The sequence below is a fragment of the Theropithecus gelada genome, chromosome 14 (assembly GCF_003255815.1).
Source record: "Theropithecus gelada isolate Dixy chromosome 14, Tgel_1.0, whole genome shotgun sequence".
NCBI classification, from domain to species: domain Eukaryota; kingdom Metazoa; phylum Chordata; class Mammalia; order Primates; family Cercopithecidae; genus Theropithecus; species Theropithecus gelada.
The window spans coordinates 65,747,322-65,767,787 of NC_037682.1; the positions used below are offsets into that span (position 1 = coordinate 65,747,322).

The 20,466-nt window shown below is 43.4% G+C and overlaps 1 protein-coding gene across 2 annotated transcripts in view; it reads left to right on the plus strand.

Annotated features, from left to right (window-relative positions):
- MRPL48 (mitochondrial ribosomal protein L48) overlaps window positions 1-20,466 on the plus strand; it is an 83,443-nt gene that overhangs the window by 26,596 nt on the left and 36,381 nt on the right. For both annotated transcript variants that reach the window (XM_025357841.1, XM_025357843.1), the window contains exon 4: window positions 16,039-16,127. In XM_025357841.1, the coding sequence (XP_025213626.1) occupies window positions 16,039-16,127 (89 nt within the window). The remainder of the gene's footprint in view (window positions 1-16,038; window positions 16,128-20,466) is intronic.

A 20,466-nucleotide genomic window follows, 5' to 3' on the forward strand; every position in this document is an offset into this window, starting at 1 on the left:
AAAAAAAAAAAAAAAAAAAAAAAAAAAAAAAATTATTAGGTTGATGCAAAAGTAAAAATAATGGCAAAAACTGCACTTTTGCAGCAACCTAATACCATTAAAATAATCAACTGTTAAAAATTTGAAATGGATGCATATGGTAAGAATAAACTTAAACTGTACAGAAGGGTATATGACGAAAAGTTAAATTTTATTCCCCTTTCTCAGTCTTTTTTTTTTTTTTTGAGACGGAGTCTCGCTCTGTTGCCCAGACTGGAGTGCGGTGGCCTGATCTCGGCTCACTGCAAGGTCCGCCTCCTGGGTTGATGCCGTTCTCCTGCCTCAGCCTCCTAAGTAGCTGGGACTACAGGTGCCTACCACCACGGCCCGCTAATTTTTTATATTTTTTAGTAGAGACGGAGTTTCACTGTGTTAGCCAGAATGGTCTCGATCTCCTGACCTCATGATCCACCCTCCTCGGCCTCTCAAAGTGCTGGGATTACAGGCGTGAGCCACCTCTCCCCGCCCTCTTTCCCAATCTTAACTCCCTCATGATATCCACTGATAGCAATTTCTTGTGTATCTTTCAGGAAGATTTTATATATATATGAAGATTTATATTACGTGTGTGTATGACTATATCTTAATGCTGGACATTTAAGTTGTTTTAGTTTTTTGCTGTTTCAAAAAATGGTACACCAGCCATTTTCATATGTCTTTGTAAACTTGTTCCTGTACATTTGTAAGATAAATTCCTGGAATTGAAATTGCTGAGTCAATGCATTATGAATTGGAGATTTTGATAAGTATTGCCAGACTATCCACCAGAGAAGTTGTATTAATTTACATTTCTATTTTCCAGCCCAAACTGAGTTTTATAAAACATTTATTGTTAGCTGGAAGCACTGGCATGGACTTGTAGTTCCAGCTACACGGAAAGCTGAAGTCCCAGAACGGTCCTTTGAGCCCAGGAGTTTAAGACTGTACTGCACTTTCATTTTGTCTGTGAATAGATGCCACACTCTAGCCTGGGCGATACAGCAGGATCCCATGTCTAAATAAATAAATAAATAAATAAATAAATAAATAAATAAATATATATATTTTTTAGATGGAATCTGGCTCTGTTGCCCAGGCTAGTGTGCAGTGGGGCGATCTCGGCTCACTGCAAGCTCCGCCTCCTGGGTTCATGCCATTCTCCTGCCTCAGCCTCCCGAGTAGCTGGGACTACATGTGCCCACCACCATGCCCAGCTAAGTTTTTGTATTTTTAGTAGAGATGGAGTTTCACCATGTTAGCCAGGATGGTCTCGATCTCCTGACCTTGTGATCCGCCTGCCTCGGCCTCCCAAAGTGCTGGGGTTACAGGCGTGAGCCACTGCGCCCGGCCTTTTTTTTTTCTGAGACTGAGACACGTTCTGTCACCCAGACTGGACTACAGTGGCACGATCTTGGCTCACTGCAACTTCTACCTCCTGGGTTCAAGAGATTCCCCTGCCTCAGCCTCCCAAGTAGATGGGACTACAGGCATGCGCCACCATGCGTGCCTTTTTGTATTTATTAGTAGAGACAAGAGTTTCACCATGTTGGCCAGGCTGGTCTCTAACTCCTGACCTCAGATGATTCACCCACCTCGGCCTCCCATTGTGCTAAGATTACAGGTGTGAGCCATTGCACCTGGCCTAAAAAAAAAAATTTTTTTCGTTAGTGAAAATTATGTCTCATTTTAATTTGCGTGTCTTGAGTTTGTCATCTTTTCATATGGTTATTTGCCATTTGTATTTCTTTCCTAATGAATTGCCTATTTATTGATTTATTGATTTATTTATTTTTGAGAGTCTCACTCTGTCAACCAGGCTAGAGTGCAGTGGCATGATCTCGGCTCACTGCAACCTCTGCCTCTTGGGTTCAAGTGGTTCTCCTGCCTCAGCCTCCTGAGTAGTTGGGACTACAGGAATGTGCCACCATGCCTGGCTAATTTTTTTTGTATTTTTAGTAGAGACAGGGTTTCGCCATGTTGGCCAGGTTTGGTCTCTAACTCCTGACCTCAGATGATTCACCCACTTTGGCCTCCCAAAGTGCTGGGATTACAGGCGTGAGCCACCATGCTTGGCCCATTTATGTTTTTTGTCAGTTTTTCTATTGGATTGTTTACTTTTCCATTTTTGATTTGTAAGAACTTTTAATATAGTTCTTTCTTTTTTTTTTTTTTTTTTTGAGACGGAGTCTTGCTCTGTCGCCCAGGCTGGAGTGCAGTGGCCGGATCTCAGCTCACTGCAAGCTCCGCCTCCCAGGTTTACACCATTCTCCTGCCTCAGCCTCCCGAGTAGCTGGGACTACAGGCACCCGCCACCTCGCCCGGCTAATGTTTTGTATTTTTTAGTAGAGACGGGGTTTCACCGTGTTAGCCAGGATGGTCTCGATCTCCTGACCTCATGATCCGCCCGTCTCGGCCTCCCAAAGTGTTGGGATTACAGGCTTGAGTCACCGCGCCCGGCCAATATAGTTCTTATATGTTAAGGAAATTAGCATTTCTCTGTTACATATGCTTGTACTTTTTCTAGTCATTTATCCCTTGACTTTATGTTTGTGTTTTTTTCATTAAACAGAAGCTTTAGATTTTTATATAGTTATATTTATTAATCTTTGATTTCTAGATTTTGTTTCATGCTTAAAAAGATATTTTCTACTCTAAGATTATTTTGAAAAGTCCTTCATGTTACCTTCTGATGTATATTTTTTCTTTTAAATATGTGGTCCAGACCAGGTGTAGTGGCTTATGCCTATAACCTCAGCACTTTGGGAGGTTGAAGGGAAGATCACTTGAACCCAGGAGTTCAAGGCCAGCCTGGACAAAATAGGGAGACCCCATCTCTACAAAAAATAAAATAATTAGCCTGGTGGGATAACCAGTGCCTGTGGTCCCAGCTGCTCAGAAGACGAAGACTGAGGTAGGAGGATTGCATGAGTCAGATTGAAGTTGCAGTGAGCTATGATTGTGCCACTGTACTCTAGCCTGGGTGACAGCACAAGATCATGTCTCAAAAAGAAAAAAAAGAGTGAGGCTAGGCGCGGTGGCTCACGCCTGTAATCCCAGCACTTTGGGAGGCTGAGGCCGGTGGATCACCTGAGGTCAGGAGTTCGAGACCAGCCTGGCCAATACGGTGAAACCCCATCTCTACTAAAAATACAAAAATCAGCCAGGCGTGGTGATGCATGCCTGTAATCCCAACTACTTGGGAGGCTGAGGCAGGAGAATTGCTTGAACCCGGGAGGCGGAGGTTGCAGTGAGACAAGATGGCGCCATTGCACTCAAGCCTAGGTGACAGGAGCGAGTCTCTGTCTCAAGTAAAAAAAAAAAGTGAGCCTGGGCGTGGTGGCTCATGCCTGTAATCCTGGCACTTTGGGAGGCTGAGACGGATGGATCACTTGAGGTCAGGAGTTCCAGACCAGCCTGGTCAACATGGCGAAACTCTGTCTCTACTAAAAATACAAAAATTAGCCAGGTGTGGTTGCCACACGCCTGTAATCCCAGCTACTCAGGCAGCTGAAGGAGAATCCCTTGAACCTGGGAGGTGGAGGTTGCAGTGAGTCGAGATGTCTTGCCACTGCACGTCAGCCTGGATGACAGAGCAAGACTTGGTCTAATAAAGAAAGAAAGAAATAAATAAGTGTTTCATCTGAAATTTTAAGTGGGGCATGGATGCAGTTTCTCCCCCTTAATGAATGAATGAAGTCAGTTGTTTCAACATTTATTAAAATATCCATGTTTTTGTCTGGGCACTGTGGCTCATGCTTGTAATCCCAGCACTTTGGGAGTTCGAGGTGGGTGGATCACCTGAGGTCAGGAGTTTACAACCAGCCTGACCAACATGGTGAAACCCTATCTCTACTAAAAATAGAAAAATTAGCCGGGCGTGGTGGCGCTCCTGTAATCTCAGCTACTCAGGAGGCTGAGGCAGGAGAATCGCTTGAACCTGAGAGGCAGAGGTTGCAGTGAGCCGAGACTGCGCCATTGTACTCCAACCTGGGCAACAAGAGCGAAACTCCATCTCAAAAAAAAAAAAAAAAAAAAAAAATCCATGTTTTTCCAGGAGGTTTGAGAATGTAACCTTTATCATATTCTAAGTTCCTGTATAGATCTGGGATTTTAAAATTTTTTATTTAGAGTCAGGATCTCTCTTTGCTGTCCAGACTTTGATGCCATCACAGTTCACCACAGTCTTGAGTTCCTAGGTTCTAGGGATCCTTCCACCTTGGCCTCCCAAAGTGCTGAGATTACATGTGTGAGCCACAACACCCAGCCTAAGTCTAGGGATATTTTTTTGTTTGTTTGTTTTTACTTAAAAATTTTTAAACATAGAGACTAGGTCTCACTATGTAATCCTCCTGCCTCGGCCTCCCAAAGTGCTGGGACTGCTCAGTCTGTCACCCGGGCTGGAGTGTAGTGGCAGCATCACAGCTTACTGCAGCTTCAACCTCCCATGCTTGAGCCATCCTCCCACATGCCTCCTCAGTAGCTGGGACTACAGGCCTGTGCTACCATGCCTGACTTTTAGTTTTTATTGTTTTTATAAAGACAGGGTCTCCCTATGTTGCCCAGGCTGGTCTTGAGGTCCTGAGCTTAAACGGTCCTCCTGCCTTTGCTTCTCATACCTCTAGGTTCACAGGCAAGAGCCACTGGGCCTGGCTCGGAACTACTTTTTAAACTTCATTTTGTTTTATTGATCTGTATATATATTTGATGCCAGTATGAAATTGTTTTAAAGCTTTTTGGTTACTATAGTTTTATAGTATATTTTAGTTTTTTATTTTTGAGATGGAGTTTTGCTCTTGTTGCCCAGGCTAGAGTGCAATGGCATGATCTTGACCAGCCTCAACCTCTGCCTCCCGGTTCAAGCGGTTCTCCTGCCTCAGCCTCTTGAGTAGCTAGGATTACAGGCATGCGCCACTATGCCTGGATAATTTTGTATTTTTAGTAAAGGGTTTCTCCATGTTGGCCAGGCTAGTCTCAAACTCCCCACCTTAGGTGATCCGCCCGCCTTGCCTCCCAGATTGCTGGGATTACAGGCGTGAGCCACCTCACCCAACCTGTAGTATATTTTAATATCTGGTAGCTACCTAATTCGGAGGTCATTTTTTATTTATTTTATTTATTATTATTTTTAGATGGAGTCTCACTCTGTCACCCATGCTGGAGTGCACTGGTGCCATCTTGGCTCACTGCAACCTCCAGCTCCCAGGTTCAAGTGATTCTCCTGCCTCAGCCTCCTGAGCAGCCGGGATTACAGGTGTGTGCTACCATGCCTGGCTAATTGTTTTTGCATTTTTTTTTTTAATAGAGACGGGGTTTCACCATGTTGGCTAGGCAGGTCTGTAACTCCTGACCTCAGGTGATCCACCTGCTTGGGCCTCCCAAAGTGCTGGGATTATAGGCGTGAGCCACCAGGCCCAGCCTGTTTATTTTGTTTTTGAAGTTGGCATCAAATAGGGCATGTTAAATTGCTATTGTAAAAGATGCAATAGGAATCCTTTTTTGAAAAGATATGTGGGGACAGGAGCATAATTTGTTCAACATTTTTCTATTTGGAGAAATTTAAGTTGTTACCAAGATTTTGCAATGGAAACAACACTGTGATGAACATTCTTGTGCAATAATGTTTGTGCCATTGTCTGATTACTTAGGGTACATTTCTGAAAGTAGAACTGTTGGGTCAAAGGAAACACACACTTTTAAAGCTATTGATTGATGTGTGTTACTAAATTGCTCTCCAGAAAGATGGCACCATTTTTTACTTCTCTATTTGAGAATCCTTTTTTATATACTCATCAACATCGAGTATTATTTTTAATATTTGCTAATATTGTAGGTTAAAATATACTTTCCCTTGTGTTTGGAATTTTCATGTCTTTGATTACTAGTTGGTTGAACATATTTTTGTACATTTGCTTGCTATTTATTTATTCTTTCCTTTGCCCATGTTTCAACTGTGGTTGGAGAATACTAGTCCGTAGAAGGTTCCAGGGCCCAGAATAACTCACTAATGTTGGCTCAGAAAGATAATTTCCACTTGAAAGCACACAGCTTTGTTGGCATTTTTTATAGGTTCTTTCAGATATATATTTTTGTTGTTTTTGTTTTTGTGAGAGAGAGGGTCTTGCTTGTGGTCCAGGCTTGAGTACAGTGGCATGATCATAGCTACCTGCAGCCTCGAACTCCTGGGTTCAAGCAGTCCTCCTGCCTCAGCCTCTTGAGTAGCTGGGATTACAGGTATGCGCTACCATGCCCAGCTAATTTTTTATTTTTTCAATTTTTTGTGGAGACAGGGTCTTGCTGTGTTGCCTAGGCTGGTCTTGATTTCCTGGCCTCAAGTAATCCTCCCATCTCAGCCATCCAAAGTGTTGGGATTACAGGTGTCAGCCACCGCACCCAGCCTGAGATAACTTTTTTTTTTTTTTTTTTTTGAGACTGAGTGTTGCTCTGTCACCCAGGCTGGAGTGCAGTGGCGCGATCTCGGCTCACTGCAAGCTCCGCCTCCCGGGTTCACACCATTCTCCTGCCTCAGCCTCCGGAGTAGCTGGGACTACAGGCGCCCGCCACCTCGCCCGGCTAATTTTTTGTATTTTTAGTAGAGACGGGGTTTCACCGTGTTAGCCAGGATGGTCTCGATATCCTGACCTCGTGATCCGCCCGCCTCGGCCTCCCGAAGTGCTGGGATTACAGGCTTGAGCCACCGCGCCCGGCCGAGATAACTTTAAAGTCAGAAATTTCAAAATGGAATTACAATGATACTCAGAAAGCAAGAGTAGGGAAAGTGCCCCATTCCTGCCTTCACCCATCCACTCCGTGTGTGGGCTCTGGGGACCATTCCAGCTGCTCTATCCAAGGAGGGGCTTAATTGTGGTGACCACCTTTTTCTTATTGATTTAAATATAAATAGACAGAAGTAAATATATAAAACTAGATCTAAAGAGACTAGATGAAGGGAACTTAGAGTGCTCTCATTACAGCATGAATAAAAAGGTAGAAGCAGAGAAGCATGGTATATTCAGATCCAAGTAGTTCAGTATAATTAGAACAGCTGAAAGAAATTTGAAAAGAAATTTTGAAAAATGTGGGCAACTGCCAGGGACAAATCATTGCAGATTGTTTTGGTAAAATATCTTAACCATTTTTGCTTTGTTTTGTTTTGTTTATAAATATACACTTACCGAGCACATACTGTTTGCCAGGTGATGGCATTTTTTCTGCCCTGGAGGGCCTTACAGTCTGTTGAGTGGAGAGAATAACCTGTAATTAGCTTCTTGGCTGGGGCTACCCCAATTTTTTTCTTTCCCTACCTGCATAGTCCTGCTAAAAATGCTTATCCCAATTCCGAATGAGAAATAATTAAAACAAAGTTGTTTATCCCCATCCTGGATTGATGGGTTTAGTTCTCAGTTTAATAAACAAGAACATTGAAGGACAGTTGTCTCTGGCATATGTAAAGGAAAGGGGAATGCTGTGCGAAACGTCAGTGCGTGATTATGTCTTATAATTGTGGTAACTGAAAGATTTTCAAAGCCTCCATTTGAAACCCTGGAGTTTTGTGTCTTTCGTTAGTGAAGAGTTGCGTTTTCTCTCAGGAGGCTGCAATGTTAATGTGATAGCAGGAAACCTACTTATTGACATGACACAGGGGAAAAGAATTCAGTTGAACTTACTGGAAATCAGAGGCTTTCAAACTTGTAAATTTTATAATTAAAACAACTGGCTAATTAAGCAGTTTAACCACTGGTAGTTTGACCAAAACCTTTCATTTAAGGGGAGAATGGTTCATTTAACAGTGGTTTGAACCAGCTTCTTAATTAAGCAGCTGCTCTAATTATAGGAATTGCTCCAAACCGAATTTTAAAATGCCTCCTTGCCAAGGAATTCCAGTAGATAAGAGGCTGAGGCAAACATTTGCAGTACTTTCACCTATGATGTGTCATTATCTCAAATATCCTTTTTGGTTCTGCTTTTTGAAATTACAGATAGATGATTGAGTTTCTATGTAATACTTAAAGATAGTGATTGACATATAAGTTTTCTTTTTTATTTACACAAAATGTTTTATTATATAATGGAGGCATGGTAGAGCTATTACTATGAATTAAACTCTTGATCTTTGTATATTTAGGGCAGCAGAAGAGTTTCACAGAGATGGTAACATTTGAGCTGGCTCTGGAGGCTGTGTAGAATTTCACTGTCCAAGAGGTGTAGTCCCAGCAGGGTAAACACCCGAGGAAGGCACAGAGGCGTGAGAACTGTGGCAAGAATGGCAAGTGTAGCTCTGTGGCTGGGGAGCAGGGTTTAAAAAATCTAGAGGAGTGGGAGAATGAGATGAAATAGTTAGATCTAGATTATAAAATCAAGATCCTTAAGTGCTTACCTAAGAATTTCAAACTTTGGGCAGCAGAAAACCATCAAAATTTTACCTTCTGTCTCGTTCATTGTTGTCTTTAGAGTGCCTGGCATAGTGCCTGACAAATATTAAATACCTATATTTTAAAACAGTTGTCCAGCCTGGGCAACATGGCAAAACCGCGTATCTACAAGAAATCCAAAAATTAACCTGGTGTGGTGGCACGCACCTGTAGTACCAGCTACTCAGGAGGTTGAGATGGGAGGATCACCTGAGCCCAGGGAGGTCAAGGTTGCAGTGACCGAGATCGTGCCATTGCCTCCCAGCCTGGGCAACAGAGCAAGATCCTGTCTCAAAACAAGCAAACAAACAATTGTGTGTGTGTAATAAATAAAGGGTTAATTAATGAGAGTAACATGATTAGATTTTTTTTTTTTGAGACGGAGTCTCGTTCTGTCGCCCAGGCTGGAGTGCAGTGGCCGGATCTTGGCTCACTGCAAGCTCCGCCTCCCGGGTTTACGCTATTCTCCTGCCTCAGCCTCCGGAGTAGCTGGGACTACAGGTGCCCGCCACCTCGCCCGGCTAATTTTTTGTATTTTTTAGTAGAGACGGGGTTTCACCGTGTTAGCCAGGATGGTCTCGATCTCCTGACCTCGTGATCCGCCCGTCTCGGCCTCCCAAAGTGCTGGGATTACAGGCTTGAGCCACCGCGCCCGGCCACATGATTAGATTTTTATTTTAAAAGGATTAATCTGTCAGTTCTCAAGGGAGGAATAGAAGAGAGGGATGTTGGAGGGTGTAGGTGCAGATCAACAACTTAGCAGGGGCTACCAATCTAATCTCCCCACTCACTTCACATGACAACCAAAATGATCTTTTAAAAACATATATCAGACGTGCTTCCCTGCTTATGACTGTTGGGGATGAAATCCACACCTTTAACAAGGCCCAGCATGGTTGATTCCTACCACTACTCACTCTGGTTCTTTCTTTTTTGAGACAGTGTTTTACTCTGTCACCCAGGCTGGAGTACAGTGGCTCAGTCTCTGCTCACTGCAAACTCCACCTCTCAGGTTCAAGTGATTCTCCTGCCTCAGCTTCCTGAGTAGTAGGGGCTACAGGCATATACCATCACACCTGGCTAACTTTTGTGTTTTTAGTAGAGACAGGGATTCACCATGTTGGCTAGGCTGGTCTCAAACTCATGATCTCAAGTGATCACCCGCCCCAGCCTCCCAAAATGCTGCGATTACAGGTGTCAGCCACTTTGCCCAGCCCACTCTCATATCTTATGTGCATTCTGTCCCTCTCACTTTGCTTCAGTCACACTGACAGCTTTTCTGTTCCTTGAACGTCCCAAGCTGTGTGTTACATTAGGGCCTTTACACATGCTGTTTCCTCTACCTGGAACACCCCATCCTCCATTTTTTTCATCCAGTACACTTCTATTTCCAATATCTTATTTTATTTATTTATTTTTGAGTGGATAATACATGTATACAAGGAACAGATTTTAAAAGGTGCAAAGGAATATAAGTAACTCTCTTGCCTTTCTAGCCACTTCCCCCGCCCCACTATCCCCCCTGGGGATAACCACTATTATAATTTTCTTCTGAATTCTGGTTTCAGTTAAAATCTCATTTTTTCACAGAGGCCTTCCTTGATATTCTGTTCTAAAAATAGGTCTACCTGTTGTATCACCATAGCCATCCCTGTGCTTTTTGTTTTTATCACTTATCAGAATTTGTAATTACTTTTTATAGGAGAGAGGGTCTTGCTCTGTTGCCCACACTGGAGTGTAGCAGCATGATAATAGTTCACTGCAGCCTTGAACTGGGCTCAAGCAATCCTCCCATCACAGCCTCCTGAGTAGCTAGGGCTATAGGCACATGCCACCATGTGCAGCTAATTTTTTTTTTTTCCTTTTTGTAGAGACAGGGTCTCTTCTATATTGACCAGCTGGTCTTAAACTCCTGGCCTCAAGCGATCCTCCTGCCTCAGCCTCCCAAAGTGTTGAGATTACAGGCATGAGCTACCACACCTGGCCACAATTTGTAATCTTATATTTACTTTGTGACTATAAGTCTAATGATTCTCTCCTCCCACTAGACTATAATGTCCATAAGCAGAGTTTTATTGGCCTTGTCCCCAACCCTTTGCACAGTGCCTGGGATATCATTAGTACTCAATAATTAAGCCCTTCCTAAGCTTTGCCTTCTCTAAGTTCATCTCTTGCCACCCTGATCCTCATGCTCTACTTTAAAATTCTCTCTGGCTCTTTCTCTGCCTATACCATGTTTTCTCCTAACTTCTACTTATCCTTGAAGTTTTACTTAAAAGCCACCCACTCTAAGAATCCTTTCCTGACACTCAAGTTCTTCGTGTGCCCCTCCCCGGAACAGTGCTTATAGACAGCCCTTATCACCTTGCATTGATATTATTGTCTGTCTCCCTAGGTGGCAGGTTCTTTGTTTTTTGTTTTTTGTTTTTTTTTTTTGAGACGGAGTCTTGCTCTGTTGCCCAGGCTGGAGTGCAGTTCAGCTCACTGCAAGCTCCGCCTCCCAGGTTTACGCCATTCTCCTGCCTCAGCCTCCCGAGTAGCTGGGACTAGAGGCGCCTGCCACCACGCCCGGCTAGTTTTTTGTATTTTTTTTTAGTAGAGACGGGGTTTCACCGTGTTAGCCAGGATGGTCTCGATCTCCTGACCTCGTGATTCGCCCGTCTCGGCCTCCCAAAGTGCTGGGATTACAGGCTTGAGCCACCGCACCCGGCAGGTGGCAGGTTCTGTATTGCAGGGACTTAGCCTTTGTTCATTGTTATAGCCCCAGCTTCTAGGGCAATGCATGGTACCTGTCGAGCCTGCCATGGATATTAGGTTGGTTGTACACTGCACAACTCTAGTGTGTGCCATTCATATGGTTGTGCAGTATAATTGTTGCTGCCTACCCTGATAGGTAATAATAAATATTTGTTGAATGGATGATTATACTTTGGAGAGTTCAGTGCTTTTTAGGAGCTCTTATTTTGAGTCGTAATAAAATCTTCTTCAATGAGATTCATTTGCAAGGCCCTGACCTGAGGATCACTGTATACCCATCAAAGAGATTTGGATATCAGCTCCATGGGTGGGTCCTCAGGTTGGAGAGTCTAGAGCCCAAAGTTGCAAAAGGTCAGATTCAGAGAGATGAAACTGGGGCAGCAGTCAGGAAGATACCTTGGTTATATTCTGTGCTCTTTGGGAACCTCTAGCCAAAAATACCACCCTATTCCTTAACATGGTAAACTCTTACTCTGCTTTCAAGAATGCAGCTATTGCCTCTTCTGAACCTATTTCCCTGCACCCTGCAGCCCCACCCCAAAGGCAGAGTTACTTTTTTCTTCCTCTGAGCACCTATGACATTGCTCACATGTCCATTAAAGTACTTAGTACACCGTAAGGTGATTATCTGCTTTCCCATCTTCCTTTCATAGTATGCCTCGAGTATCTCAAGGGAAAAGTAGCATATTTTATTTGTAACTGTCTCAGTGTCTATACAGTTATTGGCATGAAATTGTAAATGTGCACTAATACATATTGTGGAAGGGATCCATGATATTTCTGGGTTGTCTTGATGAAATAGTGTGGATTGTAAATGTAGGGAAGTTCTCTGAAGCCAGGACTGTCTCTGATAGGCCTCACACAGAGCAAACCTGCTTGGAAGCCCATTTCTGAAAAGAGAGGCCTAAGAAAACTTTTACTTGATGTCACTTAGATCAGGAATCCCCAAACCCCAGGCCGTGGACCAGTAAGTGGTCTGTGACCTGTTAGGAACCAGGCCACACAGCAGGAAATGAGGGGCAGGTGAGCCAGGGAAGCTTCATCTGTATTTACAGCCACTCCCAGCCTCTCCCCATCACTCAGATTATCACCTGAGCTCTGTCTCATCTCAGATCAGCTGTGGCATTAGGTTCTCATAGGAGCATGAACTCTATTGTGAACTGCACATATGAGGGATCCAGGTTGAGCACTACTCCTTATGAGAATCTAATGCCTGATGTTCTATCACTGTCTCCCATCATCCCCATATGGGACCGTCTAGTTGCAGGAAAACAAGCTCAGGGCTCTCACTGATTTCTACATTATGGTGAGTTGTATAATTATTTCATTATATATTACAATGTAATAATATAAATAACGTACACAATAAATGTAACACACTTGAATCATCCCAAAACCATTTCCCCACTCCTCACATCTGTGGAAAAATTGTCTTCCATGAAATTGGTCCCTAGTGCCAAAAAGGTTGGGGACCACTGACTTAGACTTCTTCACACCATCTTGTGTTTAGTCCTCCACAGAGTGGTGACCCTGAAGAAATAAGGGCAGGACCACAGCAGCTTGAAGATCCCTCTTCAAGGAAGGACTTGCTGCCCATATCTTGATGCCACATACACATACATATAGATAGACACACATACACATGTTATCCTTTAACCTCTTTGTTATCCTCATTTATAAATAAAGAAGAAATAATAGCTCAAAAAACTTTGCTGAAAGTAACCAGAAAGTAACAGGTGGGGAGTCTATTTAAACTCAAGTCTATCTGACTGAACAGCCTGTGTCCATAACCACTAGGTTATAACACTTGAACTTCTAGAATACAAAAATATAGCGAGACGTGATCTGATTTCAGTTTCTTATCTCTACCCATCTTTTCTTTTCCTTTTTTTTTTTTTTTTTTTAATTTAGAGACAGGATCTCCTTATGTTGCCTAGGCTGAAGTGCAGCAGCTATTTGCACTGCAGCGTCAAACTCCTGATCTCAAGCAATCCTCCTGCCTCAGCCTCCTGAGTAGCTGGTGAAGGGCTGGCCTGCCCCTCCACATCTGTAGGCGTTTCTGAGACCTGAGAAAAGAAAGAGACACAGAGACAAAGTATAGAGAAAGGAAAGTGGGCCCAGGGGAGGCAAGGCACCGGTCTCTGAGTTCCCTCAGTATTTATTGATCATTATCTTTACCATCTTGAAAAAGAGGAAGTGGCGGGACAATAGGGTCATAGTAGGGAGAAGGTCAGCAGAAAGATATATGAATAAAGATCTCTGTGACATGAATAAGTTTAAGGAAAAGTGCTGTGCCTTGATGTGCATACGCAAACATCTCCATAAACATTTTCAGTTCATAAAGAGCAGCATTGCCACTAGCATGTCCCACCTCCAGACCTAAGGCGGTTTTCTCCTATCTCAGTAAATAGAACATACAATCGGGTTTTACACCCAGACGTTCCAGTTCCATTGCCCAGGGATGAGCAGGAGACAGATGCCTTTCTGTATCTCAACTGTCAAGAGGCCTTCTTTCCTCTTATACTAATCCTCCTCAGCACAGACCCTTCACCGGTATCTGGCTGGGGGACAATCAGGTCTTTCCCCTCCCACGAGGCCATATTTCAGACTATCACATGGGGAGAAACCTTGGACAATACCTAGCTTTCCTAGGCAGAGGTCCCTGCAACCTTCCCTTCAGCAGTGTATGTGTCCCTGGGTACTTGAGATTAAGAGAATGGTGATGACTTTTCACAAGCATACTTGCCTTCAGGCACTTGTTTAACAAAGCACGTCCTGCACAGCCCCAAATCCATTAACCCTTGAGTCACCACAGCACATGTCTCTTGCAAGGACAGGGTTGTGGGTAGGGTCACAGATTAATAGCATCTCAAATACAGAACAAAATGGAGTCTCTTATGTCTACTTCTTTCTATATAGACACAGTAACAGTCTGATCTCTCTTTCTTTTCCCCACAGCTGGGACTACGGACACATGCTACCACTCTAGCTATCTGGGTCTACCTCTCTGGGTCTACCACAATGTATGTGTATGTAAAGACCCCCCCCCTTTTTTTTTTTTGAGATGAAGCCTCGGTCTGACACCCAGGCTGGAGTGCAGTGGCGTGATCTCAGCTCACTGCAACCTCCGCCTCCTGGGTTCAAGCAATTCTCCTGCCTCAGCCTCCTGAGTAGCTGTGTGCCACCATGCCCAACTAATTTTTATATTTTTAGTAGAGATGGGGTTTCACCATGTTGGTGAGGTCGTGAACTCCTGACTTCGTGATCCTCCCGCCTCGGCCTCCCAAAGTGCTGGGATTACAGGCGTGAGCCATCGCACCTGGCCAAGACCCAATTTTTTTAATCCATTAGTAGCATACCTATATACTGTTCTACACTTTCGGTTTGTTTTTTTTGTTGTTCACTTAACGATATTTGTTGGAGGCTGTTTTCAGATCAGCACAAATAAATCAAGTTAGATGTTTTGTAAAACTTTATGGCCGGGCGCGGTGGTTCACGCCTGCAGTGCCAGCACTTTGGGAGGCCGAGGCGGGTGGATCACGAGGTCAGTTCGAGACCAGCATGACCAACATGGTGAAACCCCGACTCTACTGAAAATAGAAAAATTAGCCGGGTGTGGTGGCACGTGCCTGTAATCCCAGCTACTCAGGAGGCTGAGGCAGGAGAATCACTTGAACCTGGGAGGCGGAAGTTGCAGAGAGCTGAGATCGTGCCATTGCACTCCAGCCTGGGTTACGGAACGAGACTCCAGCTCGAGAAAAAAAAAAGACTTTATGGAGCTCTATGATCTTCCTCTTTGTTGGCTATTTTTGCTGCCTGTCTCTTTCTCTATACAGTCACAGTTAGAAAACTTCAAAAGGGCAGGGGAAAGGATTTTTTTCCGAAAGAAAAAAAGAAAACCTCAAAAGGATTATTGCCTGTTGAGGAACAAGAAGAGATGAGAACCCTCTGAGAATGTATTTTATCTCCTTACTGCCAGTGGCTTTATCAGGAGAGAATTTCTCAAAGAAAGATTAGTGGGGATCGGGCATATTCTAGGAGCCAAAAGGAGTGAATAAGGGGATAAACTGAGAATCAGCCCAGGATCAATAAATATCTATGGCCCTTTAAACCAACAAGAGGTCAGCTACCACCAAATCTTCCCAGTATTGCAGTGGAGAATTTGTCTCCTCAAATCATCTGTGTGTCCCTAGAGGAGCTTAGAAAGAGGTTTTAATATAGTTATTGTATGTTAAGGAAATTAGCATTTCTCTGTTACATGTGCTTTGTACTTTTTCTAGTCATCTATTCTTTAACTTTATTTTTTTGTTGTTGTTGAACAGAAGTTTTAACTTTTTATATAGCTAAGTTTATTAATATTTGATTTCTAGATTTTGTTTCATGCTTAGAAAGATTTCTACTCCGAGATTATTTTTAAAAATCCTTACAGTTACCTTGTTTTATATATATATATATGTATATGTGTGTGTGTGTGTGTGTGTATATATATATATTTTTAATTTGTAGTCCAGGCTAGGCGTGGTAGCTCACACCTGTAATCCTGGCACCCCGGGAGGCTGAGGTGGAAGGAGTTCCAGACCAGCTTGGGCAACATAGCAAGACTCCAGCTCTACAAAAAATAAAAAATACTAACTGGGCATGGTAACACATGCCTGTAGTCCCAGCTACTTGGGGTCAGGGGGTGGGGGGTGGGCCAAGGCAGGAGACTATCTTGTACTTAGGAGGTTGAGGCTGCAATGAGCTATGAGATGGCATTACACCCCAGCTTGGGTGACAGAGCAAGACCCTGTCTCTTAAAAAACAACAATAATAGCAACAACAAAAAAACAGGTTTGTCTTATTTTCTCTCTTTTAGGTGGAATTCTACTAAGTGCCAGTCGGCCCTACAAGACAAAGCCCACCCATGGCATTGGAAAATACAAGCACTTAATTAAAGCAGAAGAGGTAAGGGGCAGGGGAAGTCTTTTGGAAAAGGGTAACGTGCAACTTTTGCAAAAACCTGAAGATCAGATATGTATAGTTTGGATAATATTGGAGCTAGAAATGATAGAGTTGCCTCCTTAATCCTTGCCAGTTATTAGTTTGGAATTTCCAGACTGGAGATATTTCTACCAACTTCCAGTCTTATCCCTAGGCCAGGTTATCATAGTAAAAAGCAAATGGTTTGAAATTTTTTTTTGAGGGTCTTGCTTTGTCACCTAGGCTGGAGTGCAGTGGCATGATCACGGCTCACTGCGGTCTTGATCTCCTAGGTGCAAGGAATCCTCCCACCTCAGCCTCCCAAGTAGCTGGTTCTATAGGCTTTCGCCACCATGCCCATCTAATAAAATTTTTTTAATAGAGACAGGGTCTTGCTGTATTGCCCAGGCTGGTCTCAAGCTCCTGGCCTCAAGTGATCCTCCTGCTTCAGTCTCTGGAAGCATTGGGATTATAGGCATGAGCCACCGTGCCTGGCCTGATTTTATTATTTGTAATACTTTAAAAAAATCTTCCTAGTAGTGTACTTAGTTCATTATGGACTTCATAATGGAAATGATAATTCAGTTTAGTTGAGTGAATGAGTTGTGGCAAGTAGAGGTAGATTGATATTTTCAGCCAAATAACTGGTTCTTTTTTGTTTGTTAGGTTTTTTTGAGATGGAGTCTCACTCTGTTGCCCAGGCTGGAGTGCAGTGGCATGATCTCAGCTCACTGCAACCTTTGCCTCCCTGGTTCAAGCTATTCTCGTGCTTCAGCCTCCCAAGTGGCAGGAATTATAGGCGTGTGCTGCCACGCCTGGCTAATTTTTGTATTTTTAGTAGAGGTGGGGTTTTACCTTGTTGACCAGGCCAGGTCTTGAACTCCTGACCTCAAGTGATCTCCCTGCCTTGACCTCCCAAAGTGCTGGGATAACTGATTCTTATTGTATTTTCAAATCTAAAATAGGCTGGGTGTGGTGGCTCACACCTGTAATCCCAGGACTTTGGGAAGCTGAGGCAGGCAGATCTCTTGAGGTCAAGAGTTGCAAGACCAGCCTGACCAACACGGCAGAAACCCCGTCTCTACTAGAAATACAAAAATTAGCCGAGCGTGGTGGCACGTGCTGGTAATCCTAACTACTCGGAAGGCTGAGGCACGAGAATCCCTTGATCCCAGGAGGCGGAGATTGCAGTGAGCCGAGATCACACCACTGTACTTCAGCCTGGGCAACAGAGCGAGGCTCTGTCTCAAAAATAAATAAATAAATAAATTATGTGCTTCTTGAATCCTTTATCACAGGTAAGTGGGTATTAGTTCTAAGCATTATGAAATTATTTAGCCCATTTCTTTGGCTCCAATTAGATTTCTATGTGTGTGCAGAGGATTTTCTTATGGGGTGGAAACAGCATGCAAGGTAGAAGATCTGGCTTTCAATCTGCCTGTCACTTCATGCAAACAGTACAGTGGGGGAGATTTTGGGGAGACTTCAACAGCTCTTGGTTCTTTAGCTGATTTTAATGCTTCCACGCAACCACACATATTTCCTATTTACCTCTCTCTTCTTGGCAAGGTCCAATTCCACTGTATTTGGGCCTTAGAAGCCACTAACCTTGCCATGTTCTTCTGAGCTTGTCCTTAGAGTAAGGAATTTCAGGAGAAGAACACTACTACCTATCAGACCTGTATTAGGCAGGCTCCCCAACAGGAAACAAATGCCCTACTAAAATTGTTCCTTTGTAGTGGGAAGTCTGCTGAATTAGGAACAAGGAAAGTTGTGTTCTAGGCTTTGTTCTGCCACTTTTCTGCCTTGTGACTTTGGGTATGTCAGCCTTCCCCGTCTAGGCATGGCGGGTCCTGAAATTATATGTAAAATATTTGCTGTAGGTGAATTTTTCTGGGAAGAGAGTCCATAGATTTTATCAGACTTTTCACAAAGGTTGAGAAATCTGGATTAGAATATCTCCAAGACTAGAATTTCAACTTGTATGTCATGTAACTTCATGATGTTGTGCAGTATTTATTGAATATCTATTATGTGCTAGGAACTCTTGATGCCTTGCCTATTCAAGAGTGAGTTGCAAAATAATTCTTTTTTTTTTTTTTTTTTTAATTTTTTTAAAAATAGAATCTGCTGTACAGGCTGGAGTGCAGTGGTGCTATCTCGGCTCACTACAACCTCTGCCTCCTGCACTCAAGAGATCCTCCCATCTCAGCCCCCTGAGCAGCTGGGACTACAGGCACGCATCACCACACCCAGCTAAGTTTTGTGTTTTTTTGTAGAGGCAGTATTTTGCCATGTTGCCCAGGCTGGTCTTGAACTCCTGAGCTGAAGCGATACACCTGTGTCAGCCTCCCAAAGTACTAGGATTACAGACATGAGCCATCACGCCTGGCAAAATAGTTTTACAAAATAGATGAACAAGACGTGGTTCATTCTCAGAGGGAGCTGGTAAACCAACAGAGGTAACACACAGACGTTGTACTTCCAGGCAGAAAGTGACAAGTGCTAAAAGAAAGATACAAAGTGCTATAAAAATTCAGAAGGAACGATTTGCACCCTTTTGAAGTTGTGACACCTTAGAGTAAATTACTGAAGTTGTTTTATTTTGAGACATCCCTTCTTTTTTTTTTTTTTTTTTTTAATAATAAGCATCCTTTTATTTGCTGGCACCATTACAAAAAGTGATTACATTTGCAACAAAAAAGTGTTTTCTTGAGTTGAAGTCAGAGGCAGTTACTTCCCAAAATGTTAAGTAAAACAGTATACACATCAATGAGCCCACATAACATAGTGGGAAATAAAATTAGTTTTGTTTGAGGGGGGACTTTTTTGGCTGTTGTAAAAAAATTTCTTAGAACCTTCTCTCTCAGATAATTTTCTGCATATGTCATGCTCTGACCCACTCCATTAACGTGGTATAAAAGGAAGCTTAATGCCATCTGTCCCGCCATTCCTCTCCAGCCTCTTCTCTACTCTCCTGGATACCATGTTTTAATGGTATTGGGCCTCTTGTTTTTCCTCCAAGTCATTATACTTTTTCAAGGCTCACAAGCTGTTCTGTCTACTTGGAAGACCTCCCCTTCTTCACCTGGCTAATTCCTCTTCAACCTTTAAATCTCAGTGAGAAAGCAGGGTGTGGAGGGACACAAACAAATTTCTCCTTCGAAGAAACTTTCCTGGATTCCCTGCACTGAGTTACTTTTCTTTCTTTCTTTCTTTCTTTCTTCTTTCTTTCTTTCCTTCTTTCTTTCTTTCTTTCTTTCTTTCTTTCTTTCTTTCTTTCTTTCTCTCTCTCTCTCTCTCTCTCTCTCTCCCTCTCTCTCTCTCTCTCTCTCTCTCTCTCTCTCTCTCTCTCTCTCTCTTTTTCTCTTTTAAATTTGAGACATGGTCTCACTCTGCTGCCCAGGCTGGAATGCAGTGGTGTGATCATGGCCCACTGCCCCTTGAACTCTTAGGTTCAAGCGTTCTTTTTGCCTCAGCTTCTCAGTAGCTGGGACTACTTGGTGGCACATGCCACCAAACCTGGCTAATTTTTAGAAATTTTTGTAGAGACGGGGTCTCACTATGGTGCCCATGCTAGTCTTCTAGTCCTGGGCTCAAGTGATCCTCCCACCTTGGCCTCCCAAGTGCTGGAATTACTGGTGGAAACCACCATGCCCAGCCCTGAGTTGCTTTTCTTACCGTGAGCTGCCAGAGTTCCTTGTGCTTCCTCTGTTCCAGGAAAACTGCTCTATGTTTTAATCATCTGGGTGTTTTTGTTGTTTTCGTTTTTTTTTTTTTTTGAGACAGGTTCTTGCTCTGTCACCCAGGCTGGAATGCAGTGGTGCAATGGCTCACTGCAATCTTTGCCTCCCAGGCTCAAATGATTCTCCCTCCTCAGCCTCCTGAGTAGCTTGCACTACAGGAGTATACCACTACACCCGGCTCATTATATTTTTGTAGAGATGGTGGTCTCACCATGTTGCCCAGGCTGGTCTCGAACTCCAGGACTTAAGTGATCCGCCTGCCTCAGCCTGCCAAAGTACTAGGATTATAGGAGTGAGCTACCGCACCTGGCCTTAACCGTCTATTTTGATGACTATGTTCCCTTTTAGATTATGAGGTCCATAAGGGTAGAAGTCTCATTTTTCTTTATATCCTCAGTGTCCAGCACAGGGCCTGGCATCAAGAAGAGGACAGTAAATATTGATTGAGCTAAACTGAAATGTGGTTATTGGAGCTGCCCTGTGGTTTTATAAATCAGATTTCTCAAATACAACCCACTATCTGCAAACACCTGGCTCCAGATGACCCTGGTTGTTTGAATGGATTGGATGCTCCCTTT